The sequence below is a fragment of the Kogia breviceps genome, chromosome 8, assembly GCF_026419965.1.
Source record: "Kogia breviceps isolate mKogBre1 chromosome 8, mKogBre1 haplotype 1, whole genome shotgun sequence".
Lineage (NCBI taxonomy): Eukaryota > Metazoa > Chordata > Mammalia > Artiodactyla > Physeteridae > Kogia > Kogia breviceps.
In genome coordinates, this window is record NC_081317.1 from 73,845,777 (window position 1) to 73,873,061 (window position 27,285).

Sequence of the window (27,285 nt, forward strand, 5' to 3'; positions counted from 1 at the left end):
TCCCATTTATTTGTGTCATAAAGAAGACACATCTCTCCTCACCCTTGAGTGGTAGGCTTTTTAGAGGAAGCTGTGGAGTGCAATGCAGTGTTTCTTAGATGACAGATTGCAGACCTTTGTGTATCCATAGATGTGTTGAGGGGATGTCCAAGTTCTTAGCAAAAAAACCTTTTTAATGTTGTATTTCTATTTAAATGCTAACATAAAAATTTAGTACAAGCATGTTCTGTACCACCTGTAGGGATACTTTATAATAAAAACTTCCTCCTGATCTTTTCTTCCATTTGGTACAAAGTATTTTAATTGTTGCAAGCTAATGAGTAGACGACCCACTCCTACAAAAATGCCATTGTTTTCCCTATCTATGAAGAAACTGAAACAGAGGTTAAGTAACCTGGTTAAGGTAAAACAGCTTGTATATGGCAGACTTGAGATTTGAACTAGACACAGTAAAGCCTGTACTCTTGATCATTAAGCTGTACTTTCTTGTTACAGGAACAGGCTTTTGCATATTTCTGGGTTTCAGTTTCATAATCTATAAAATGGATATAACATATAGCTCATAACTTTGCTCATGAGTATTAAATGAGAAAATTGTATTTAAAGTGCTTAGCACAGGTTAATGTTTACTGTTGTGGTTATAATTGTCATCATCACTGTCATTACCACTATTAAAAAGAATTATTTGCAAGGTGCATTTTCTGCCTTTTTTTAATATTACTTACTTACAGCCTAATTTAAGATCCAATCTGATTTTTTTAAGGCCCAGGGTCTTTTTTCATACTTATGCTCAAATATATAGAAAGTAGCTTAGATATGTCTATTATACTATGTAAATTGTACTTACTTAAATTGTATTTACTATGTGTATTGCTCTTTTTTTTAAGTGCTTGGTGGTAGGTGTATCCTAATTAATAACAGGATGAGTACTTTTAGAGTGATTGTTAATAATATTTAATCTGTGCAACTCCATAGAAGTACCCAGGGTCTGGAGCTGGGCTACCTGGGCTCAGGTCCTTGCTCTGCACTACTTACTGGCTCTGTCATGAACTTTGTAAGAGGCTATTAGACACATAGAAGGTTCAATAAATGGTAACTTAGATGATTACTATCTGTGAGTGGAACCAATGGAGGAGTCTAAATCTGGGAAGGGTACAATTAGAAAGTGATGGAAATGAGTGTACAGAGTAGTTATTGAGAGAATCTGACAAATAATAATGACTTTGCTAAATCGCTCATTGTTAACCTGGGAATGTCATCACACAGCTCACTTTGTCTTTCTTATATCTTAGGTTGGCTTTTTTGTGAAGAGAGGATGTTCCAAAGGCATGGTTGAAATTGAATTGTAAGTGTTAAAAGCGCTAAAACCACATTTTCCTACATAATTTCTTAGTTTATGTTCATGCTTTCCTGAGGACTTTAATCAAGAGTAATAATACAGTATTATGGCATAGATATTGGAAATAATATTTAAGGGATACTTTATCCAGAGAAGTAAGTTTCTTTTTGTTTTTTGTTTTGTTTTTGGTTTTTTTAATGCATCTTTTTTAAAAAATATATTTATTTATTATTTATTTGGGTCTTAGTTGCGGCAGGCAGGTTCCTTAGTTGTGGCATTTGGGCTCTTAGTTGTGGTGTGTGTGTGGGATCTAGTTCCCTGACCAGGGGTTGAATCCTGGCCCCCTGCATTGAGACCATGGAGTCTTAGCCACTGCGTCACCAGGGAAGTCCCTTAATGCATCTTTTTTTTTTTTTTTTTTTTTTTTTTAATGCGGTACACGGGCCTCTCACTGTTGTGGCCTCTCCCGTAGCGGAGCACAGGCTGCGGACGCACAGGCTCAGTGGCCATGGCTCACGGGCCTAGCTGCTCCACAGCATGTGGGATCCTCCCAGACCTGGGCACGAACCTGTGTCCCCTGCATCGGCAAGCGCACTCTCAACCACTGCGCCACCAGGGAAGCCCTAATGCATCTTTTAAAGCCTGAATTGTAAGAACTTTCTTCTGGAAAAATTCTTAAGGAAATTAGAAATTTATGGGAGATAATGAAATAGAAATATACCACTATTAAATATTCATTAAGAAGTTGCAATATCTTTTACAAACTTAAGCTTTCCTTCTGATTTTGAAAGCAAAATATTTGCTTGTTTAAAAAAATGCAAACAATGTAGGAGTATAAAAAGATGAAAGCCTTCTTGCCATAATTCCACTTCCAGAAACTACCACTGTTAGTAGTTTGGTGAACTTCATGTATGGCAGATACTTGGCATTTATGTCACCATTTTCCATTCACTCCCTCATGGTAGAAATTGATAATTCATTATGGTGTTCTTTTCCCTTAAACCTAGATGTTCTGAATTTACCACTCTTGGCAGCCATTTCTTTTTTTTTTTTTTTTTTTTTTTGCGGTATTCGGGCCTCTCACTGTTGTGGCCTCTCCCATTGCGGAGCACAGGCTCCGGATGCGCAGGCGCAGCGGCCACGGCTCACGAGCTTAGTTGCTCCGCGGCATGTGGGATCTTCCCGGACCAGGGCACGAACCCGTGTCTCCTGCATCGGCAGGCGGATTCTCAACCACTGCGCCACCAGGGAAGCCCGGCAGCCATTTCTGATGGATGAGAGTTACTCTTCAAGATGAAACCAGTTGACCATGCTTGGTGCAGATACTTTGTCTTTTATATATGAATATGCACATCTTTTAGGTGATTTTTAGAGTGTTGTTTTTTGGAGTGTTTATAGAAAGTTATTGAATTTTCTTAGCTGAAATAGCTCTTAAAGATTATCTAATAGCTTTATTTTATAGGAAATGAAGTGATCTTTATTCAAACACTGTTGAAAATTTTAGAATTTATGTAGAGATGAGAAATAGGCACACATGGAAGAAAACAGTTAAAGAGGTTATACTCATACTTACCTGGCAGGGGAGATACCATGATCATGAAGGTGGTTTTCCCAGGGTGAGGCTCACTCATTGCACTGCGAGTGTGCTGACCTCTGCAATTTCTCCAAATAGGAGAAACTCGACTGCGTAATTTGTGGTAGTGGGGGACTGCATGCACGTTTCTCCCCTGACAAAAAGTGTGCGAAGAACAGAACTAAAAAAAAAAAAAATTAAAAAAAAAAGAGGTTATACTCAACTTATCAAAATATAATGGTGGTATTTTACTGAAGGATACAAAACCAAGACCTGAATAAATGGAGAAGCATATTATGTTCTAAAAATATAAATTTGTAGTCATCATTAACATGTCAGTCCTTTCCAAGCTAATGTATAAATTTGGTATAATTCCAATAAGAGTCTCAACAGGTAAATTTATAAGTTGATTATAAAGTTCATCGGGAAGAATAAACCTGAGGTCTTGAAAAGTAGAATGATGAATAAGACATTTATGTAACAGATGTTAAAGTGTAAAATAAACCTTTTTTTTAAATTTAATTTTTATTTTATATTGGAGTATAGATGGTTTACAATGTTGTGTTAGTTTCAGGTGTATAGCTAAGTCATTCAGTTATACATATACATATATCCATTCTTTTTCAGATTCTTTTCCCGTATAGGTTATTACAGAATATTGAGTAGAGTTCCCTGTGCTACAGAGTAGGTCCCTGTTGATTATCTATTTTATATGTAGTAGTGTGTATATGTTAATCCCAAACTCCTAATTTATCTCTTTCCAAGTCCCCCACCCCCACCCCAAAATCCCAAGTCTGCTTTCGAAATCTGTGAGTCTGTTTCTGTTTTGCAAATAAGTTCATTTGTATCATTTTTTTAGATTCCACATAAAAGTGATATATGATATTTGTCTTTCTCTGACTTACTTCACTTAGTATGATTATCTCTAGGTCCATCCATGTTGCTGCAAATGGCATTATTTTATTCTTTTTTATGGCTGAGTATGTTCCATTGCATATGTGTACCACATCTTCTTTATCCATTTCTCTGTCAGTGGACATTTAGATTGCTTCCATGTCTTGGCTATTGTAAATAGTGCTGCAGTGAACATTGGGGTGCATGTATCTTCTCAAATGTGCGTGTATGGTTTTCTCTGGATATATGCCCAGGAGTGGGATGTATGGTAATTGTTGGAACATATGGTAATTCTATTTTTAGTTTCTTGGTTGTTTTTTTTTTTTTTGCGGTACACGGGCCTCTCACTGGGCAAAAGCAGGGCACTGTGCATAATCCCTGCACAAAGCACCATCAAGGCGGTGGCCAGGTTACCTAAGCTGTACCTCCTGCCCAACCCACGTACCTGCTCCTGTTGTTACCCATTTTAAGGACTCAAGCAACTCCTCTTGTGGAGTGAGCATGGGCCACCTGACTTGTTTTCACCCCATTATGCTGCAGCATTAGACCCAATAAAGCCTTGCCTCGAAAAAAATAAACAAAGGAAAATAAGAAATTTAGGCTCCATAGAAATCTAGCTAAATATAATGGTGCCATAGTTAAAAATGAGTGACAGATGGGAGGAAACATTTTCAGTACAGATAGCATGTACATGTCTCAAAGTTACCAAAATACCAATGTTTAATCAAGTCAGTAAAAATTATAAACAACTTAATAGAAAATAAACAAAGAAATTTAATGCAAAGTAAATGGCCAGTAAATATATAAAGAGGCTACACCTCACTAGTTATCAAGGAAATCAAGGTGATTCTTTTCTTCTCAGCTTAGAAAATTTTTAAAATAAAATTCAGTCATATGAAGGTATAGGAAAGTGAATCCTGTTGTGCACTGTTTGTGGGAGTACAGGCACTATATCCTATTCGGCAGCACCTATCAAATATTAAATACAAATATTCTGTGGTCCAGTCACTATTCTAGAGATTGCTCATTGACACAAAAGCAGCTTTTTCCTAATTTTAATAATGAAAATTATAAATAACTCAGATGTATATCACCTGAGAAATGAGTAAAACAAAATGTGATATATCCATACAATGACATTTTTTTGAGCCGTAAAAAGGATTGAAGTACTGATAGATCCTATAACATGGGTAAACCTTGCGAAGATAATGCTTGGTGAAAGAAGCCAGACACTAAAGAATACATGTTACGTGATTCCATTTATATGAAATGTCCAGAATAAGCAAATCCATAGAGACAGAAAATGGATTAGTGGTAGCTGGGGTATGAGGGGAAGAAAGAATGGGGAGTGATTGGTTTAACAGGTATGGGCTACTCTTTTGGGAGATGAAAATATTCTGGAATTAGATGGTGGTGATGGTTGCACAACCTTGTGAATGCATTTAAAAACCGTGTTGCTACACACAATCTTTCAACTGTATACCTGAAAATGGTTAAACTAGTAAATTTTATACATTTTACCACCATTTTTTAAAACACCATCAAATTGTAGACTTTAAAATGGTGGATTGTATGGTATGTGAATTATATCTCAATTTTAAAAAATACAAGCATACCTCATTTCATTGTGCTTTGCAGATACATTGTTTTGTTTTTGTTTTGTTTTGTTCTTTTTACAAATTGAAGGTTTGTGGCAACTCCTCATTGTCAAATGATGGTTAGCATTTTTTAGGAATAAAGTATTTTTAATTAAGGTAGGTAGGTAGATGTAATGCTTTTGCACACTTAGTAGACTACAGTATAGTATAAACAACTTTTATAAGTACTGGGAAACCGAAAAATTCATGTGACGCACTTTATTGCAGTATTCTCTTTATTGTGGTGGTCTGGAACCAAACCCGCAATGTCTCCGATGTATGCCTGTTGCCAGAGATACTCCTGAGTTAGCCTTGGTACCATTGATTGATCACAATGGTTTCTTAGATATTGAAACTGAAAAAATATACTAAGCCAGGTATATTTATAAAATACAGAGAAAGTATTAATATTTAAGTTTCAAAAGTCCATTATGGATGGCTACAGGTCTTAAGCACTTCTGACTTTCTACTCTGGATCACCAAAGCCCAGTTGTCTTCTTAGTTATTGAAAGAGGTTAACTACTTGGTGTGCAGTAGCTACTTGCTCTAATAAGGTAACCGGTGACTATTAACCAGAGTTCTGTTACCAAGTCTGGCACAAGGGGAGATTTCCCTTTCCCCATACTCAACATGGTTATGTTGTACTCTCTTGTTCCATTAGGGTCCATGTGGCTTTGAGAGTACCAGACACAAAATGGCTCAATATTAGTTGTTGGAATTGTCATTGCTGTTGAACGGATGCATTAACTGACCACATATCCATTGAAGGCAACGGTGGATAGAATAGTCTCTGACATGCATTTATGCAATCATTTTTCAAATATTTATTAGTTCATTGGGGGATACAGTGTTCTGCCATCATAGAATTTCTGGTTAGAGGCGAAGAAGAGACATAAATAAATAGGTAATAAAATATGTTAGATGGTGATAAGCACTGTGTAGAAAAATAGAGGCAGGAAGAGAATATAGGGAATGCCAGAGTGGAAATTACAGTATTGAATAAGGTGATCAGGAAAGTTCTCCCTGGGAAAGTATTATTTGAACAAAGACTTGAAGAGAATAAGGGGATGAGCATGGAGATATTTGGAGAAACAGCATTTCAGGCAGAGGAATCTGTTAATGCTAAGACTCTGAAGTGGTACCTAGAGTCACTGGATTGCATTGAACAGGAAAAGTAAGCTCTGAAAATATCAGGGAGGGAGCCAGCTCATAAGGCCTTGTAGACCAATGTAAGGAATTTGCATTTATTTTGAATAAGATGGGAAGCCACCAGGACTTGAGCAGAGAGGTGACATAATCTAACTTAAATTTTAACCAGACAATTTAGGTTGCTGTGTGAAAAATAGAAAACAGAGGCAAAAACAAGGATACCAATGTGGTGATGAATATAATAACCCTAAGAGAAATTAAAATAGTTTGGGGGCTTCCCTGGTGGCACAGTGGTTGAGAATCCACCTGCAAATGCAGGGGACATGGGTTCGTGCCCTGGTCCGAGAAGATCCCACATGCCACAGAGCGGCTGGGCCCGTGAACCATGGCCACTGAGCCTGTGCATCCGGAGCCTGTGCTCCACAACAGGAGAGGCCACAACAGTGAGAGGCCCACGTGCCACCAAAAAAAAAAAGTTTGGGATTTGCTTACAAATTGAATATAGGGTGTGAAAGAGAGGCATCAAAGAGGACATGTACATATATAGATAATCTGGCATGCTTAAGAGTGGAGTTTCTTTTAGCTGAGGTAATGAAACCTGCGTCAGGATGTTTTAGGGTAAAATGAGAAGGTCGTTTTGGAGTAAATTATATTTCATCAAATTAAGATGGCACCATTTGTAAAATGCAGCTTCCAACTGAACTATGACACAGTTTAAAATGTGCAACCCAGTTTCAGAAATATTAAGATGGAAAAGAACAATAACAAAAACAGATGCTTTTCAGGGTCAGTAAAATACAGAGTAAAGTTTGAGATGCCTATATAGCCTTTCAGCTAGAAATGTTGAATGGGCAATTGGATTTTTTAACCTATCATTTGGCAAGAAGTCTGGGCTAAAGATAATACGTTTGGGGAGTTAGCAGCAGGGTGATTGAAATCTCCAAGGGAGAAGATACAAAACAAAGAAGTCTAAGAGCTAGACCCTGTTGTACTGCAGCATTTAGAGGCTGAATATAGGGAAGGGAAACTGGGAAGAATGCTAGTGAGTCAGAAGAATATAGTACCTGGAAAGCAGTACTTTGAATGGCTCGAATGGCTTGAGGAGGAGGGAGTGATATGTGTCCAGTGTTGCTGATAGGTCGAGTAAAATGAAGACAAAGAACTTAAATTAGATTTAGCTCATTGTAGGCCTTGGCAAGGTTTAGGGGAGGTGTTGCTTTTATTTATTTCTGTTGAATGTTCAGGAAAGGCCTGTTGAGAATATTCATGACTTGAGAACTAAATGAGAATCATAAGAACTGGGAATAGAGTATTCCAGGCAGATGGAATCGTTTGTGCTCAGGATCTAGGGCAGAATTAAATTTGTTGTTTCTGAGGAACAGAAAAATGGTAGTGTGGCTGGAGTGAAATGAGGTATTTGTTGTAGGACTTTGGAAGATTCCATTTATTTGGTTCCTTGATAGCATTTACTTTTTGTTCCTGATTTGGTGTTCTTTTAATTATGACTAGCTAATGAATTTTATCAGCATCTATTGAATTGATCATATTATTTTAATTCTTAAATTCGGTTAATTTCCTGATATTCACCCAGTTTTGCATTCTTAGAAGAAATGCAGTATAGTCATAATTTTTGCATTGCTAGATTTGCTTTTCTAATGTTTTATTTAGGATTTTTACATCTGTATTTTGTTTGTGAAATATTTGTTGTTTGAATGTTTGGTTAAACTTACTGATAAAAATCATCTGGGCCTCAAGTTTTTTTGTTTTTTAATTTTTTAACTATTGATTTAATTTAATGATAATGAATTATTTAGTTTTTCTATTTCTTGAATCATCATGGTAGTTTATACTTTTCTAAAAGAATTTTTCATCTTAGCTTTTAATTTTATTGGGCTAACTAATAGCTTCTTATGTAACTTTATTGTATTTGTATTATGTTGTCTCATATATAATATATATTATCTAAGTGTCTTCTGTAGTTGTATTCCCCTTTTTCATTCATGTTTCTTTCATGATTTGGAAAAAATTGATTTGTTAGTTTTATTGGTCTTTTTTAATGAATTAACTTTTTGCATTGTTATTTCTGTCTTAACATCATTGCTTTCTGTTTCATTAATTTTTACTCTTACCTTTACTAATTCTTCTTTAAACTTTTGGTTTCTTTTGTTCTAATTTCTTGAAATGGATATTTATTGTACTAATTTTCAGTCTTTTGTTTTTTCCCTGATGTAAATAGTTATAGGTTAAAAATTTCCCTCTCAGTATTGCTTTAGTTCCATCTCCCAAATTTTGGTATATTGTATTTTCGTACTTTTCAGTTGTGAATGTTTTCTTCATTTTCTTTTTGAGTTCATAAATTAAAAGTTGTTTCAGATTCTAATGTAGTGATTTTCCTGTTACATTTTAGTATTGATTTCCACTTTCATAGTAGTGGGGTAAAAGAAAGGGGGGGGGAGGGAGGCAGGCAGAGAGAGATGGTCTTTATGTTCCCAATCCTTTGAAATTTGTTGAGACTTACTTGTACTGAGCTTTAGTAATTGTTACTTGTTTGGTGGAAAGAATGAGAATTCTGCTGTTGTGTGTGCAATGTTCAGTATTTGTCCATTAGTTCAAGCTTATTAGTTATATTGCTAAATCTTCTGTATTTTAGCTGATTGCAGTTGTCAGATCAATTCCTTAATTACTGAAAAAAGTGTATTACACTATCCCTTTATGTAGATTCGTCAATTACCCTTGTTCTGTCGATTTTTACCTTATATATTTTCAGGACATTGAATTCTTTACTGTTATGTTCTCATTTCTTCATCTTTCGAGACTTTTTGCTTTAGAATCTGTTTAATTTGCTATTAGTGAATGTAGTTAGCAGCTTTCTCTTTAAATATTTTCCTGGTTATCTTTCATTCATTTCAAGTTTTTAATATCTTTTTTATCTTATTTAAACAAGGATAGCTGGGTGGTGTTTTTCATATAGTCTTTTAAATAATACTTACAGTTCATTTACTGTAATTACTTGTACGTTTGGACTTATTTTTACTGCCTTGTTCTGTGCCTTTAATTTGGCCCACTTTTCAGTATTTGTTTCCTCTCTTGCCTTCATTTGGATTTTTTTGTTTGGTTAATTTTTCTTTTTTTATTGTTTTGGAAATTATGTATTCTTCTCTGGTTTTAATGGTTATTAGAATTTTTAACAAATACTTTAATAGAGTCTAGACTTAATTAAATTTTCATCTTCCTAGTGAATAAATATCTTAGAGTACTTTTTATAACTTTTTCTCTGAATTTATATGCTACTTTAATTCTGTCTTGTTTCTTAAACTGTTTAAGACATAATAACTATTATTAATTTAAACTGTAATGTTTGTTTAGAATTACGCCACATATTTTGTTTGCCTTGTTTTTCTTTCTTTCTTGCATTTGTTTTCTTCCCTCTGGGATCACTTTCTGCCAGAGGATATTCTTTAAAGTTTCCTTTAATGAAGCTCTTCTAACACTCGGTTTTTGTCTGTAAATATTTTGCTCTAAATCTTGAAAGATGTACTTGCTTTATATAAAATTCTACACTGATCGATCTTTTCTCAGCACATGCAAAGTATTCCATTGTCTTCTGTTGTGAATCTAATCTTAGTTTCTTCGTTAGTAATTGTTTTTGGTGTTTTATAGTTTCACATCATATATTTATGTGTGGATTTATTTTTTATTAATACTGTGATTTATTCTTAAATCTGTAGCTTGGAAGATTCTTATCTGTTATTTCTCCAAATACTGCCACTGACCCATTCTTGTCCTCCCTTCCTTCCAGAACTCTTAAAAGACAGATGTTAGGCTTTCTCAGTCATCCATGTCTCTTAACATCTTTATTTTTCATCTTTTTATGTCTATGTTGCATTCTATATCCATTTCTCTTTGGTTCTTTTTCAGATCTATTGTTTATATTTTCAATCTTTTATTTCTTAAAATATAATAAACATATTTATACTTGAGTCCTTTGATTCCAATATGATTTTACTTTCTATTTCTGCTAGTTCTTACTCTTGAAGCTTTGTTTTCTTGCGTGTGTGTTTCCAGCGAGCTTCTCCTTTCTCTTGGAACTTTATCTGTGTTAAACTCTTTGATGATAAAGGTAATTCCTGCAGAGAGAATTTTTGTTAACTTCTGTTAAAGATCGTTGGATACTTTTAAACCATTATCTCAATATACAGAATTCTCAGTTTGAGGGTTTTTGAACCTCCTTACGTCTGTCATGTAACTTCAAGATACAAATCTGGGGCTTCCCTGGTGGTGCAGTGGTTGAGAGTCCGCCTGCCGATGCAGGGAGCATGGGTTCGTGCCCCGGTCCGGGAGGATCCTGCATGCCCCGGAGCAGCTGGGCCCGTGAGCCATGGTCGCTGGGCCTGCGCGTCCGGAGCCTGTGCTCCGCATCGGGAGAGGCCACAACAGTGAGAGGCCCGCGTACCCCCCCCCCCCCCAAAAAAAAAAAGATACAAATCTGTTTGAGAGTGACTTGGGGTTAGTAACTCTCAGGGTAAAATTTTTCTTCATTTCACAGTTCGAGTCATAGTTTGATACAGGCAAGTTTGCCTTGCTGTGGCTGATGGTGGTGGTGGAGGTAATGGAGTAATTCTAGTTTACCCTCACAGTGACAGTACAGCCTTTTGGGGATGGTTTCTTTTTTCCTTTTTCTTTTTTCTTTTTTTTTTTTTTTTTTTTTTTTTAATTAAAGTATAGTTGATTTACAGTGTTGTGCTAATTTCTGCTGTACCGCAAAGTGACTCAGTTATACACATATATATCTTCCTTTTTATATTCATTTCCATTATCCCAGGAGATTGGATATAGTTCCCTGTGCTGTACAGTAGGACCTTGTTGTTTATCCATTCTAGATGTACTAGTTTGCATCTACTATCCCCAAATTCCCAGCCAATCCTTCTCCTACCCCTCCTCCCCCTTGGCAACCACAGGTCTGTTCTCTGTGACTGTGAGTCTGTTTCTGTTTTGTAGATAGGTTCATTTGTGCCATATTTTAGATTCTACATATAAGTGATATCATATTCATCCTTCTCTTTCTGACTTACTTAGTGTGATAATTTCTAGTTGCATCCATGTTGCTGCAAATGACATTATTCTGTTCTTTTTTATGGCTGAGTAGTATACCATTGTATGTGTGTGTATATATATATATATATATATATATATATATATATATATACCACATCTTCTTTATCCATTCATCTGTTGATGGACATTTAGGTTGTTTCCATGTCTTAGCTATTGTGAATGGTAGTGTTCTGAACATTGGGGTGCATATATCTTTGAATTATAGTTTTCTCCAGATATGTGCCCAGTAGTGCGATTGCTGGATCATATGGTAATTCTATTTTTAGTTTTCTGAGGAACTTCCATACTGTTTTCCTTAGTGGCTGTACCAAATTACATTCCCACCAACAGTGTAGGAGGGTTTCCTTTTCTTCACAGCCTCTCCAGCATTTATTTGTAGACTTTTTAATGATGGCCATTGTGATCAGCATGAGGTGGTACCTTGTTGTGGTTTTGGTTTGCATTTACTCTAATAATTGGTGATGTTGAACATCTTTTCATGTGCCTACTGGCCATCTGTATGTCTTCTTTGGAGAAATATCTATTTAGGTCTCCTGCCCATTTTTCAATTGGGTTGTTTGTCTTTCTGTTATTGAGCTGTATGAGTTGTTTGTATATTTTGGAAGTTAAGCCCTTGTCAGTCACATTGTTTGCAAATATTTTCTCATTCTGTGGGTTGTCTTTTTGTTTATGGTTTCCTTTGTTGTGCAAAAGCTTGTAGGTTTGATTAGGTCCCATTTGTTTATTTTTGTTTTTATTTCTATTGCCTTGGGAGACTGACTGAAGAAAACACTTGTACAATTTATGTCAGAGAATGTTTTGCCTATACTCTATTCTGGTCGTTTTATGGTGTCATGTCTTACGTTGAAGTCTTTAAGCTATTTTGAGTTTGTTTTTGTGCATAGTGTGAGAGTGTGTTCTAACTTCATTGATTTACATGCAACTGTCCAACTCTCCCAGTACCACTTGCTGAAGAGATTGTCTTTTTCCCATTTTATATTCTTGCCTCCTTTGTCAAAGATTGACCGTAGGTGTGTGGGTTGATTTCTGGGCTCTCTATTTTATTCCATTGATCCATATGTCTGTTTTTGTACCAGCACCACACTGTTTTGATTATTGTAGCTTTGTAGTATTGCCTGAAGTCTGGGAGGGTTATACCTCCTGCTTTGTTTTTTCCCCTCAGGATTCCCTTAGCAATTCTGTGTCTTCTATGGTTCCATATAAATTTTTGTATTATTTGTTCTAGTTATGTGAAAAATGTCATGGGTGACTTGCTAGAGATCACATTAAATCTGTAGATTGCTTTGGATAGTATGGCCGTTTTAACAATATCAATTCTTCCTGTCCAAGAGCATGAGATATCTTTTCATTTCTTTGAATCCTCTTTGATTTCCTTTATTAATGTTTTATAGTTCTCAGCATATAAGTCTTTCACCTCCTTGGTCAGGTTTATTCCTAGGGGTTTTTTTGGTGCAATTTTTAAAGGGATTGTTTTTTTACATTCCCTTTCTAATTTTCATGGTTAATGTAAAGAAATGCAGTTGATTTCTGAATGTTAGTCTTGTATTCTGCTACATTGCTGAATTCATTTATCAGATCTAGTGGCTTTTGTGTGGTGTCCGTAGGGTTTTCTATGTATACTATCATGTCATCTACATATAGTAAATATTTTACCTCTTCCCTTCCAATTTGAATACCTTCTATTTCTTTTTCTTTTCTGAGTGCTGTGGCTAGGACTTGCAATACTATGTTGAATAGAAGAGTTGAGAGTGGTGATCCTTGTCTTGTTCCAGGTTTTAGCAAGAAGGCTTTCCACTTTTCACCACTGAGTATTATATTGGCTGTGGGTTTGTCATAAATGACTTTTATTATGTCGAGATATGTGCCCTCTATACCCACTTTGGTAAGAGTTTCCATCATGAATGGATGTTGGATTTCGTCAAATCCTTTTTCTGTATCTATTGAGATGATGATGTGGTTTTCGACTTTTGTTAATGTGGTTTATTAACATTGATTGATTTGCATATATTGAATCATCCTTGTGAACTTGAGATGAATCCCACTTGGTAATGGTGTATAATCTTGTTTATGTATTGTTGGATTTGGTTTGCTAATATTTTGTTGAGAACTTTTGCATCTATACTAATCGAAGATGTTATAATTTTCTTTTTTGGTGATGTCTTTGTCTGGTTTTGGTATCAGGGTGATGGTGGCTTCATAGAATGTCTTTGAGAGTGTTCCCTCCTCTTCAGTCTTTTGAAAGAGTTTTAGAAGGATCAGTATAAGTACGATCTTCATATGTTTGGTAGAATTCGCCTGTGAAGCCATCTGGTCCTGGACTTTTGTTTGTAGGGAGTTTTTTTGTTTTATTTTTAAATTACAGATTCTATTTCACCTCTAGTGATCGATCTGTTCAAATTATCTTTCTTCTTGATTCAGTTTTGGTGGGCTCTGTGTTTCTAGGAAGTTGTCCATTTCTTACAGGTTGTCAACTTTGTTGGCATATAATTATTCATAGTATTCTCTTACGGTTTTTTGTATTTCTGCGGTATCGGTTGAGATTTCTTCTTTTTCATCTCTTATTTTGTTTATTTGGATTCTCTCTTTTTTCTTTTGGTGAGCCTGGCCCAGAGGCATGTCAATTTTGTTTACCCTTTCAAAGAACCAGCTCTTGGTTTTACTAATTTTTTTCTGTTGTGTTTTTAATGTCTATTTTATTTATTTCTTCTCTGTTCTTTATTATTTCCTTCCTTCTGCTGACTTTAGGTTTTGTTTATTTTTCTTTTTCTAATTCTTTTAGGTGGTAGGTTAGGTTGTTTATTTTAGGTTTTTCTTATTTTTTGAAGAAGACCTGTATCGCTGTGAACTTCCCTCCAAGAACTGCTTTTGCTGCGTCTCATAGATTTTGTATGGTTGTGTTTTCATTGCCATTTGTCTCCAGGTATTTTTAATTTCCTTTTTGATTTCTTCGTTGACCCATTGATTTTTTAGTAGCATGTTGTTAGTCTCCATGTAATTATATTTTTCTCATTTCTTTTCCTGTGGTTGATTTCTTGTTTCATGCCATTGTGGTTGGAGAAGATCCTTGAAATAATTTCTGTACTCTTAAATTTGCTGAGGTTAGTTTTGTGCCCTAGTATGTGGTCAGTCCTAGAGAATATTCCATGTACACTTGAATGTGTATTCTGAGGTTTTTTTGGATGTAATGTTCTGAAAATATCAATTAAGTCTAACTTCTGTTGTTATCATTCAGGATCTCTGTTACCCTACTGATTTTCTGTCTAGAAGATCTGTTTGTTGATGTGAGTGGGGTGTTAAAGTCTCCTATTATTGTATTCCCATCAATTTCTGCCTTTATGTCTGCTAGTATGTTTTATGTATTTGTATTCTCTTATATTAGGTGCTTATATGTTGATGAGTGTAAAATCCTCTTCTTTTATTGACTTTTTTATCATTATATAGTATCCTTCTTTATCTTTCTTTATGGCCTCTGTTTTAAAATCTATTTTGTCTGATAATGCATATTGTGACTCCTGCTTTCTTTTCATTTCCGTTTGCGTGAAATATCTTTTTCCATCCCCTCGCTTTCAGTCTTTGTGTGTCCTTTGCCCTAAGGTGGATCTCTTGTAGGCAGCATATTGTAGGCTCTTGTTTTTTCATCCACTCGGCCACTCTGTGTCTTTTGTTGGAGCATTTAGTCCATTGACATTTAAGGTAATTATTGATACATATATATTTATTGCCATTTTAAACCTTGTTTTCCAGTTGATTGTATGTTTCTTCTTCATTCCTTTCCTTTTTTTTCTTTTTGTGATTTGATTACTTTCTTTTATTTTATGCTTGTGTTCTCTTCTTTTTTTTGTGAATCTATTGTATGTTTTTGATTTATGGTTGCCCTGTTTTTCAAGTATGTTAACCCCTTATATCTGCTTGCTTTAGACTGATAGTCATACAAGCTCAAACGCAGTCTAAAAAAAAAAGAATCTATACTTTCTTACTCTTCTTCCCCACATTTTATGATTTTGATGTCCTTTTTTTACATCTTCACGTTGATCCTTTTGCTGTTCCTTGTCTTTATCACAGCTTTCACAAATAGGTTTTTAATTTTTTCACAAATAGGTTTTTAATTTTTTTTCTTTTTGATCTGTATACTGGCTTATTTTAGTGGGTTACTTTCCAATTGTGATTTCCTCCTTCCTATATCTTCTTGCTTTTTTCTATTTACAGAAGACCTTTCAATATTTCTTTTAGGATAGGTTTAGTATTGCTGCATTCTTTCAGTTTTTGCTTGTCTGAGAAGTTCTTTATCTCTCCTCCTATTCTAAATGATAATCTTGCTACGTAGAGTATTCTAGGTTGCACATTTTTCCCTTGTAAGACTTTGAATATATTTTGCCACTCCCTTCTGGCCTGCAGTGTTTCTGTGGAGAAATCAGCTGATAGTCTTATGGGGGTTCCCTTGAAATTAACTCTTTGCTTTTTTCTTGCTGCCTTTAGAATCTTCTCTTTATTTTTAACTTTTGCCATTTTTATTGTAATATGTCTTGATGTAGGTCTGTTTGGGTTCATCTTTTTTGGGACCTTCTGTTTCCTGTATCTGGATATCTGTTTCCTTCTTTAGGTTTGGGAAGTTTTCAGCCGTAGTTTCTTCAAATACATTTTCAATCCCATTTTCTCTTTCTTCTCCTTCTGGAATCCTTGTTATGCATAGATTGGCATGCTATAGGTCTCTTATATTGCATAGATTGGCATGCTATAGGTCTAGGTCTCTTATATTGCTTTTTTTTTTTTTTTCCATTTGGCTTTCTGTCTGCTGTTTTGATCTGATAATTTCCATTATTCTATCTTCCAGATCGCTTACTCTTTCTTCTGCATTATTCATTCTGCTATTCATTGCCTTTAGCTCAGCTTTTGTCTCAGCAAATGAATTTTATAATTTTTCTTGTTTCTTCCTTATAGTTTCTACTTCCTTTTCACAGTAATTTGCATTTCTGTTGATAGCCTTTCTTAATTCCTTCAGTATTTTTGTTACCTTCTTTTTGAACTTGGTGTCTATTAGACCGTAGAGGTCTGTTTCATTGTTACTTCAGTGTAATTCTGTTGGCCTTTTCACTGGGAATGGTTCCTCTTATATCTCTCTTATCTGTGTGTTTAGGAGAAACAATTATATACCATAGTCTTGGAGGGCTATTTATATGCAGGAGTGTCCCTGTGTAGCTTGTGTGGGTTTAATATTTTTTTGGTGTGAGGGTTGCTTTTGGTTTGGATGCTTGCCGTTACTTTCCTCAGTGTGTACTAGCTGTTATCCATTGATAGGGGCTATGCAGGTGCACTGCCTGCACACGTTTCCAGGAGGTGGGGGAAGCAACCAGCACCCACTCGTGGGACCCTTGGCGGCAGCAGCAGTCCACGCCCATCTCTGGAGTCCTAGATGGCAGTGGTGGCTTGCACCCATCCCTGGAGCTCTTGTAGGTGGTGCCCTGATGCCTGAAAGCACGCATGCATTGAAAGGAGCTTCTATGGTAGTCCCACCCCTCTCCTCACACACACCCCAACAATGGCACCTTATCTCTCTGGTGGTCCCAGGCTTCTTCCCATGCTGCTGATTGCCAGTGAAGAAGATGGATGAATAGATAGGAGGTGTGAAGCAGTAGTACTTTTAAATCAAGAAATAAGTAAATAACCTTCTTTCAGATTTTCTATTTTTTAATGTTCCTTATAGTCATATGGTACAGTCTCCTCTGAATTCAGAGTGGTGGAGTGTAAGATGAGGAAACCATGGGCCACCTGTATAGGCAGGCTGGTTTTGATGTCTGGAAATGCATATGTAAGAGTTAGTTTTCATTCATACATTTTCCAAGTAGAGAGAGTTTTGAGGTTTAACTGTTGTATGCTTTTATATAGCAACACATTTAAAATTGTAGTCAACATGTGATTGGAATATAGCATAATGATTAAAGGATAAATAACTCCTCTGGCAGTGTTTGGGAATTAGTATTGACATTTGTTTTAATTTTATTTTAACAGTTTAAATAATTTCAAATGTTGAAAGAGTAATAGCCTACAGGTGGTCAGTTACATATTATGACTAATAAAATGTCGGGCGTTCCTTCTTTGGAAGGGCCAAAATGTCAAAAGGAGTAAAAATTATAATAATTCTATGTGGCAACCTTTGATGCAAGAGAATTTTAGAAATTTTATTTCTAAAATAATGTATGTATTTTGAGTATAAACATTTTTAATTTATTTTTTAACTAGGTTCAGGACTTCTGGAAATCTTGTAATCACTCGTGAGATTGACGTGGCAAAAAATCAGTCCTTTTGGTTCATCAACAAAAAATCTACAACTCAGAAAGTAGTAGAAGAGCAGGTTGCAGCCTTAAATATTCAAGTGGGCAATCTTTGCCAGTTTCTACCTCAGGTATGAGAGAATTAAATGTAAAGGTGGGAAAATTTTGTGTATGTTTCCTCTTTATGTCATATAAGAATGTAAATACTTTTTAAGAGTATTGTAGTGGTTACTATTTAAAATGAGCATAGTGGTCTTAATACTTACTTAACAGTTCTTTGTAAAAAGTAGCATCTCATCTCTTACAGTATAATCTTACTAATTTGTAGTAATTTGGAAATATTCAATTAATGAGCCTGTTAAAGTATTGTAAAGGAAATAAAGGTATTGTTTTTAAGTACAGAGAGTAGCTTGAACAGCTGTGTGCTCCCATTCATAGACTCATAAAATTTTGTTAATAAACAGCTTAATCAGTGTGTTTGTATAAAATATTTTATATACTAAGACTTTTAAATCTATAGATGTGCCTTCTAAAAACCTTTCATATTTTAAGTTTGTTTAGTAAAACTAAAACATCCTGATATTGCATGTTATATTTTAAAATCAGATCTTTTAAATTTGTCTTTGAATGCAGTCTAGTGACTGAATTATAGTTCATTTCTTTCTTCAGAAACTGATGATTTGGTTACTATGTCCAGGTGAAAGAAAACTTAAAATTTGAATGTATTTATCAGCTGATATAAGACTGTCTACAGAAATAGATGTTTAAAATTGCTGGTTTTTTTTAACTTCTAGTATTTCATTCCAAATTATGTGTAGTAGATAATCATTTCAGTATTTCAGTCCAGGGGAGTATTTTTTCTTTTATTTCCAAACTCTTTGTTAAATGTGTATAAAACTTTCAACCTGGAAATATTGACATTGAAATTTTTTTAAGGTTCTCAAAAAGATGACAGTTTATACCCTAAGTTTATTACTTTAAAGAATGATATATGAAGGACAGGGTTTATATTAAGATTCACATCTCAAAATAAAGGGTTTCTTTTCTTTTAAATGAGTTTCTTCTTGACAAGTATCATTGAGTGAAAAATGTTTTGAAGATATTTATAAACGATGATATTAACTGATATTTAAGTTTTTTGCTCTAGGATAAAGTTGGAGAATTTGCTAAACTCAGTAAAATTGAACTCCTTGAAGCTACTGAGAAGTCAATTGGTCCTCCAGAAATGCACAAATACCACTGTGAACTCAAAAACTTCAGGGAGAAAGAAAAACAACTAGAGGTATTTATAAATAGACAATTCATTTTATGTCTCTCATTGATTTCTATGTCTCAAAATGTGGGAAAGTAAATAGTAGTTCTGATTCATTGAGTGCATTCATATATTTGTGATTTTTTTCACCTAGGATTTTGTTGCTAACATTAATTAAGTTAGGTGACAAAAAGTGGGAATGGACTTTATATAAAGTTTGAAAATTTTGACTATTTCATCAAATATATGTTATTAATTGAATTTCTAAAGCAGCAGTCCCCAACCTTTTTGGCACCAGGGACCGGTTTCATGGAAGGCAGTTTTTCCTACAGACAGGGAGAGGGGTGGGAGATGGTTCAGGCAGTAATGTGAGCGATGGGGAGCAGCAGATGAAGCTTCACTCACTTGCTTCCTGCTGTGCAGCCTGGTTCTTAACAGGCCGCGGACCGGTACTGGTCCACAGACTGGGGGTTGGGGACCCCTGTTTTAAAGAACCGATAATATTATAAAGTATTTTTTTCTCTCAGGAAGTTTCAGTGTTATTCTTTTATTCATTCAGTATTTACTAAACACCTACTATATGTCAAGCACTGTGTAAGGCTTTGGGTAATATAGCAGATATGTAGCTTTTAATATAGTGTCTCTGTTGAGCCAGTTCTCATATTTTTTTCAATTGTGTGAGGATGGACTCTAAAAGAACTGAACATTTAGTTGCATTGTTTGATTTTTATTTTCACCTTTAATAAATTAAAATGTTGTTTTATAGCATATCATTCGACAAGGTGCTTTATTTAATGAATCATTTTCCATATCTCAGCAGCTAAAATAAATTCAGTAAATTTTATTTTTTTATTTTTTATTTTTTTTTGTGGTACGCGGGCCTCTCACTGTTGTGGCCTCTCCCGCTGCGGAGCACAGGCTCCGGACGTGCAGGCTCAGCAGCCATGGCTCACAGGCCCAGCCGCTCCACAGCATGTGGGATCTTCCCGGACCGGGGTACGAACCTGTGTCCCCTTCATCGGCAGGTGGACTCTCAACCACTGCACCACCAGGGAAGCCCCAGTAAATTTTTGTATTGAGAAATCTTGTAAACAAATGCCTTCTCTTAAAATGTAATTGTCTGTACTTGATAATGAGTTTTATTATAATTTAATACTATTTTTATTGTTATACTTATTCAGAGTGAATGGCCAAAGGAATCGTAATTATTTTATCCTACTTTATATACTCTGTCGGTCCTTTTACTTTTCCCCACATCAGACAATCTTAATACACCCCTCTGAAACACTCACTAAAACTACCTACCAAACTCTGAAAGAAAACAAACGTATTCTACTAAGCTCTGAGTACATTTTTGGCATTTGTTAGTTCACAATATAAAGGCTGAATTTTAGCTTTCCTTTATCTCATTTCTAAGTCCCTCAGTCATTGGTATATATAACATAGTAATCATAATACCACTCTTCATTTGTATGTCATGTTACAGCTTTTGTTGAGCTTTCACCTATAGTAAGTTGAGTTGCTTCTACCCTTGAGGTGAATAGGGCAGATACCTCTCTTCTCTTTAGGCAAGAAGAGTCCAGGCTTAGAGACGTGGCAAGGCTTCCTTACAGTCCCATAATTAATAAATAGTAGAACCTAGACCAGAATTCAGGTGTGCACATTAGTTTCACACAGTTCTTAAGAACTCCTATGGAATCATTTATTGTGAAATTTTGCTAGCACTGTACATTTTTCATTATTAAAAGCTTTGACCTTTTGTCTTTCTTAAGTTAAACCAATTGTTAAATAAATATTTATTTTAGACCTCATGCAAAGAGAAAACTGAATATCTAGAGAAGATGATTCAGAGGAATGAAAGATATAAACAAGATGTGGAGAGGTTCTATGAACGTAAGCGACATTTAGATTTGATTGAGATGCTTGAAGCAAAAAGGCCATGGGTGGTAAGTGTGAGTTATTAAAGGTGAAAACAGTGATTCTTTAATTAGCAGAAAAGTTATAAAGAAGGCACTAATTACTTTGTATTCAAATTAGGTGCTTTTGTTCATTTTTGCTTTGTATATCATACATAGTAACATTTATCTCTTTCTTTGTGTTATTATATAACTGTGCTATGTTGTTGTTATTGCATAACAGATAACAGTTGATTAAGTCTGCCCTTAATTTTTCTAGATTTGAGTCAACCGTTTTGTTTTATAAAATGTTAATGAGCTAAAAATGTTTACATATGTAAAACTTAAATCTGAGTGTCCTCAGGTCACTGAGAATTTACTTTGAGTGTGCTACTAATATCAGCTTCAGCTACAGACAAAGCTGAAGGATGTTAATTGTAATCTACTCGTTATGCTACATAAGCTTACTGAGGCTACTGTTTTTAATCACTCTGTGATGTATACTGTTTAAAACCACAGTTTCGGCCAAAGATTCATTTCCCTCAATACATTACTTTTCAGTGGGTGGAACAAAATAAGACAGTTTAATAATGTTTTTAAGGCTAGGATGGAAATAATTATTAGATTGGAGAAATATGTGGCTTTATTTGTGACCTTCTCCCACCCCCCCAGCCCCACCACCCCTACTTCACCCTATCCTTTCCCATAATTCCATTTTCTTAAACTTTTTTCTTTCTTCAGCTCATTTTGATTAGGTTTATTCTATGTCCATTCTTCTTTTTTTTTTTTTTAACATCTTTATTGGGGTATAATTGCTTTACAATGTTGTGTTAGTTTCTGCTTTACAAGAAAGTGAATCAGTTATACATAACATATGTTCCCATATCTCTTCCCTCTTGCATCTCCCTCCCTCCCACCCTTCCTATCCCACCCCTCTAGGTGGACACAAAGCACCAAGCTGTTCTCCCTGTGCCATGCGGCTGCTTCCCACTAGCTATCCACCCTATGTGTGGTAGTGTATATATGTCCATGCCACTCTCTTACTTCGTCACAGTTTACCCTTCCCCCTCCCCATATCCTCAACTCCATGCTCTAGTAGGTCTGTGTTTTATTCCCGTCCTACCCCTAGGCTCTTTGTGACATTTTTTTTTCTTATATTCCATATATATGTGTTAGCATACGGTATTTGTTTTTCTCCTTCTGACTGACTTCACTCTGTATGACAGACTCCAGGTCCATCCACCTCACTACAAATAACTCAGTTTCATTTCTTTTTATGGCTGAGTAATATTCCATTGTATATATGTGCCACATCTTCTTTATCCATTCATCTGTTGATGGACACTTAGGTTGCTTCCATATCCTAGCTATTGTAAATAGAGCTGCAATGAACATTTTGGTACATGACTCTTTTTGAATTATGGTTTTCTCAGGGTATATGCCCAGTAGTGGGATTGCTGGGTTGTATGGTAGTTCTATATGTAGTTTTTTAAGGAACCTCCATACTGTTCTCCATAGTGGCTGTATCAATTTACATTCCCACCAGCAGTGCAAGAGTGTTCTCTTTTCTCCACACCCTCTCCGGCATTTATTGTTTCTAGATTTTTTGATGACGGCCATTCTGACCAGTGTAAGATGATATCTCATTGTAGTTTTGATTTGCATTTCTCTAATGATTAATGATGTTGAGCATTCTTTCATGTGTCTGTTGGCAATCTATATATCTTCTTTGGAGAAATGTCTATTTAGGTCTTCTGCCCATTTTTGGATTGGGTTGTTTGTTTTTTTGTTATTGAGCTGCATGAGTTGCTTATAAATTTTGGAGATTAATCCGTTGTCAGTTGCTTCATTTGCAACTATTTTCTCCCATTCTGAGGGTTGTCTTTTGGTCTTGTTTATGGTATCCTTTGCTTTGCAAAAGCTTTTAAGTTTCATTAGGTCCCATTTGTTTATTTTTGCTTTTGTTTCCATTCCTCTAGGAGGTGGGTCAAAAAGGATCTTGCTGTGATTTATGTCATAGAGTGTTCTGCCTATGTTTTCCTCTAAGAGTTTCATAGTGTCTGGCCTAACATGTAGGTCTTTAACCCATTTTGAGTTTATTTTTGTGTATCGTGTTAGGGAGTATTCTAATTTCATACTTTTACATGTACCAGTCCAGTTTTCCCAGCACCATTTATTCAAGAGGCTGTCTTTTCTCCACTGTATATTCTTGCCTCCTTTATCAAAGATAAGGTGACCATATGTTTGTGGGTTTATCTCTGGGCTTTCTATCCTGTTCCATTGATCTATATTTCTGTTTTTGTGACAGTACCATACTGTCTTGATTACTGTAGCCTTGTAGTATAGTCTGAAGTCAGGGAGCCTGATACGTCCAGCTCCATTTTTCGTTCTCAAGATTGCTTTGACTATTCGGGGTCTTTTGTGTTTCCATACAAATTGTGAAATTTTTTGTTCTAGTTCTGTAAAAAATGCCAGTGGTAGTTTGATAGGGATTGCATTGATTCTGTAGATTGCTTTGGGTAGTAGAGTCATTTTCACAATGTTGATTCTTCCAATCCAAGAACATGTTATATCTCTCCATCTATTTGTATCATCTTTAATTTCTTTCATCAGTGTCTTATAGTTTTCTGCATACAGGTCTTTTGTCTCCTTAGGTAGGCTTATTCCTAGATATTTTATTCTTTTTGTTGCAGTGGTAAATGGGAGTGTCTTCTTAATTTCAGTCTCAGATTTTTCATCATTAGTGTATAAGAATGCCAGAGATTTCTGTGCATTAATTTTGTATCCTGCTACTTTACCAAATGCATTGATTAGTTCTAGTAGTTTTCTGGTAGCATCCTTAGGATTCTCTGTGTATAGTGTCATGTACATTCTCTCTGTATAGTCATCTTCAAACAGTGACAGCTTTACTTCTTCTTTTCTGATTTGGATTCCTTTTATTTCTTTTTCTTCTCTGATTGCTGTGGCTAGAGCTTCCAAAAGTATGTTGAATAAGAGTGGTGAGAGTGGGCAACCTTGTCTTGTTACTGATCTTAGTGGAAATGGTTTCAGTTTTTCACCACTGAGGACGATGTTGGCTATGGGTTTGTCATATATGGCCTTTATTATGTTGAGGAAAGTTCCCTCTATGCCTACTTTCTGCAGGGTTTTTATCATATATGGGTGTTTAATTTTGTCCAAAGCTTTTTCTGCATCTATTGAGATGATCATATGGTTTTTCTCTTTCAGTTTGTTGATATGGTGTATCACGTTGATTGATTTGCATATATTGAAGAATCCTTGCATTCCTGGAATAAACCCCACTTGATCATGGTGTATGATCCTTTTAATGTGCTGTTGGATTCTGTTTGCTAGTATTTTGTTGAAGATTTTTGCATCTATGTTCATTAGTGATATTGGCCTGTAGTTTTCTTTCTTTGTGACGTCTTTGGTTTTCGTATCAGGGTTATGGTGGCCTCATAGAATGAGTTTGGGAGTGTTCCTCCCTCTGCTATCTTTTGGAAGAGTTTGAGAAGGATAGGTGTTAGCTCTTTTCTAAATGTTTGATAGAATTTGCCTGTGAAGCCATCTGGTCCTGGCTTTTGTTTGTTGGAAGATTTTTAATCCCAGTTTCAATTTCAGTGCTTGTGATTGGTCTGTTCATATTTTCTATTTCTTCCTGGTTCTGTCTCGGCAGGTTGTGCATTTTTAAGAATTTGTCCATTTCTTCCAGGTTGTCCATTTTATTGGCATACAGTTGCTGGTAGTAATCTTTAATAATCTTTTGTGTTTCTGTAGTGTCCGTTGTTACCTCTCCTTTTTCATTTCTAATTCTGTTGATTTGAGTCTTCTCCCTTTTTTTCTTGATGAGTCTGGCTAATGGTTTATCAATTTTGTTTATCATCTCAAAGAACCAGCTTTTAGTTTTATTGATCTTTGCTATCATTTCCTTCATTTCCTTTTCATTTCTTTCTGATCTGATCTTTATGATTTCTTTCCTTCTGCTAAATTTGGGGTCTTTTTGTTCTTCTTTCTCTAATTGCTTTAGGTGCAAAGTTAGGTTGTTTATTCGATATGTTTCCTGTTTCTTAAGGTAGGATTGTATTGCTATAAACTTCCCTCTTAGAACTGCTTTTGCTGCATCCCATAGGTTTTTGGGTTGTCATGTCTCCATTGTCATTTGTTTCTAAGTATTTTTTAATTTCCTCTTTGTTTTCTTCAGTGATCACTTCGTTATTAAGTAGTGTATTGTGTAGCCCCCATGTGTTTGTATTTTTTTACAGATCTTTTCCTGTAATTGATATCTGTTCTCATAGCGTTGTAGTTGCAAAAGATACTTGATACGATTTCAATTTTCTTAAATTTACCAAGGCTAGATTTTTGACCCAAGATATGATCTCTCCTGGAGAATTTTCCATGAGCACTTGAGAAAAATGTGTGTTCTGTTGTTTTTGGATGGAATGTCCTATGAATATCAATTAAGTCCATCTTGTTTAATGTATCATTTAAAACTTGTGTTTCCTTATTTATTTTCGTATTGGATGATCTGTCCATTGGTGTAAGTGGGGTGTTAAAGTCCCCTACTATGATTGTGTTACTGTCGATTTCCCCTTTTATGGCTATTAGTATTTGCCTTATGTATTGAGATGCTCCTATGTTGGGTGCATAAATATTTACAATTGTTATATCTTCTTCTTGGATTGATCCCTTTATCATTATGTAGTGTCCTTCTTTGTTTCTTGTAATAGTCTTTATTTTGAAGTCTATTTTGTCTGGTATGAGAATTGCTACTCCAGCTTTCTTGTGGTTTCCATTTACATGGAATATCTTTTTCCATCCCCTCATTTTCAGTCTGTATGTGTCCCTAGGTCTGAAGTGGGTGTCTTGTAGGCAGCATATATATGGGTCTTGTTTTTGTATCCATTCATCCAGTCTATGTCGTTTGGTGGGAGCATTTAATCCATTTAAATTTAAGGTAATTATCGATATATATGTTCCTATTACCATTTACTAATTGTTTCGAGTTTGTTCTTGTAGGTCTTTTCCTTTCTTATGTTTCTTGCTTAGAGAAGTTCCTTTAGCATTTGTTGTAAAGCTGGTTTGGTGGTGCTGAATTCTCTCAGCTTTTGCTTGTCTGTGAAGGTTTTAATTTCTCCATCAAATCTGAATGAGATCCTTGCTGGGTAGAGTAATCTTGGTTGTAGGTTTGTACTCCTTCATTACTTTAAATATGTCCTGCCACTCCCTTCTGGCTTGCAGAGTTTCTGCTGAAAGATGAGCTGTTAACCTTATGGGGATTCCCTTGTGTGTTACTTGTTGTTTTTTCCTTGCTGCTTTTAATATGTTTTCTTTGTATTTAATTTTTGACAGTTTGATTAATATGTGTCTTGGCGTGTTTATCCTTGGATTTATCCTGTATGGGACTCTCTGTGCTTCCTGGACTTGATTAACTATTTCCTTTCCCATATTAGGGAAGTTTTCAACTGTAATCTCTTCAAATATTTTCTTGGTCCCTTTCTTTTTCTTTTCTTCTTCTGGGACCCCTATAATTCGAATGTTGGTGCGTTAGTGTTGTCCCAGAGGTCTCTGAGCCTGTCCTCAGTTCTTTTCATTCTTTTTTCTTTATTCTGCTCTGCAGTAGTTATTTCCACTATTTTATCTTCCAGGTCACTTATCCGTTCTTCTGCCTCAGTTATTCTGCTATTGATCCCATCTAGAGTATTTTTAATTTCATTTACTGTGTTGCTCATTGTTGCTTGCTTCCTCTTTATTTCTTCTAGGTCCTTGTTAAATGTTTCTTGCATTTTGTCTATTTCCAAGATTTTGGATCATCTTTACTATCATTATTCTGAATTCTTTTTCAGGTAGACTGCCTATTTCCTCTTAGGTCTGGTGTGTTTTTATCTTGCTTCTTCATCTGCTGTGTGTTTTTCTGTCTTCTCATTTTGCTTACTGTGTTTGGGGTCTCCTTTTTGCGGGCTGCAGGTTCGTAGTTCCCGTTGTTTTGGTGTCTGTCCCCACTGGCTAAGGTTGGTTCAGTGGCTTGAGTAGGTTTCCTGGTTGGGGGGACTAGTGCCTGTGTTCTGGTGGATGAGGCTGGATCTTGTCTTTCTGGTGGGCAGGTCCACGTCTGGTGGTGTGTTTTGAGGTGTCTGTGGCCTTATTATGATTTTAGGCTGCCTC

At 35.6% G+C, this 27,285-nt stretch overlaps 1 protein-coding gene and 1 non-coding gene across 4 annotated transcripts in view; both read left to right on the plus strand.

Annotated features, from left to right (window-relative positions):
* The window catches only part of SMC5 (structural maintenance of chromosomes 5), a 99,648-nt gene that overhangs the window by 12,140 nt on the left and 60,223 nt on the right, over positions 1–27,285 (plus strand). For all 3 annotated transcript variants that reach the window (XR_010841598.1, XM_059072712.2, XM_059072711.2), the window contains exons 3-6: positions 1,293–1,345; positions 17,945–18,107; positions 19,124–19,258; positions 21,034–21,174. Coding sequence is in view for 2 of the 3 variants with exons in the window: in XM_059072712.2 (XP_058928695.1) it covers positions 1,293–1,345; positions 17,945–18,107; positions 19,124–19,258; positions 21,034–21,174 (492 nt within the window). In the remaining variant the exon portion in view is untranslated. The remainder of the gene's footprint in view (positions 1–1,292; positions 1,346–17,944; positions 18,108–19,123; positions 19,259–21,033; positions 21,175–27,285) is intronic.
* LOC131762097 (U1 spliceosomal RNA) lies at positions 2,905–3,068 on the plus strand. Its single transcript, XR_009337175.1, has one exon. It is a non-coding gene; the product is annotated as a U1 spliceosomal RNA (small nuclear RNA).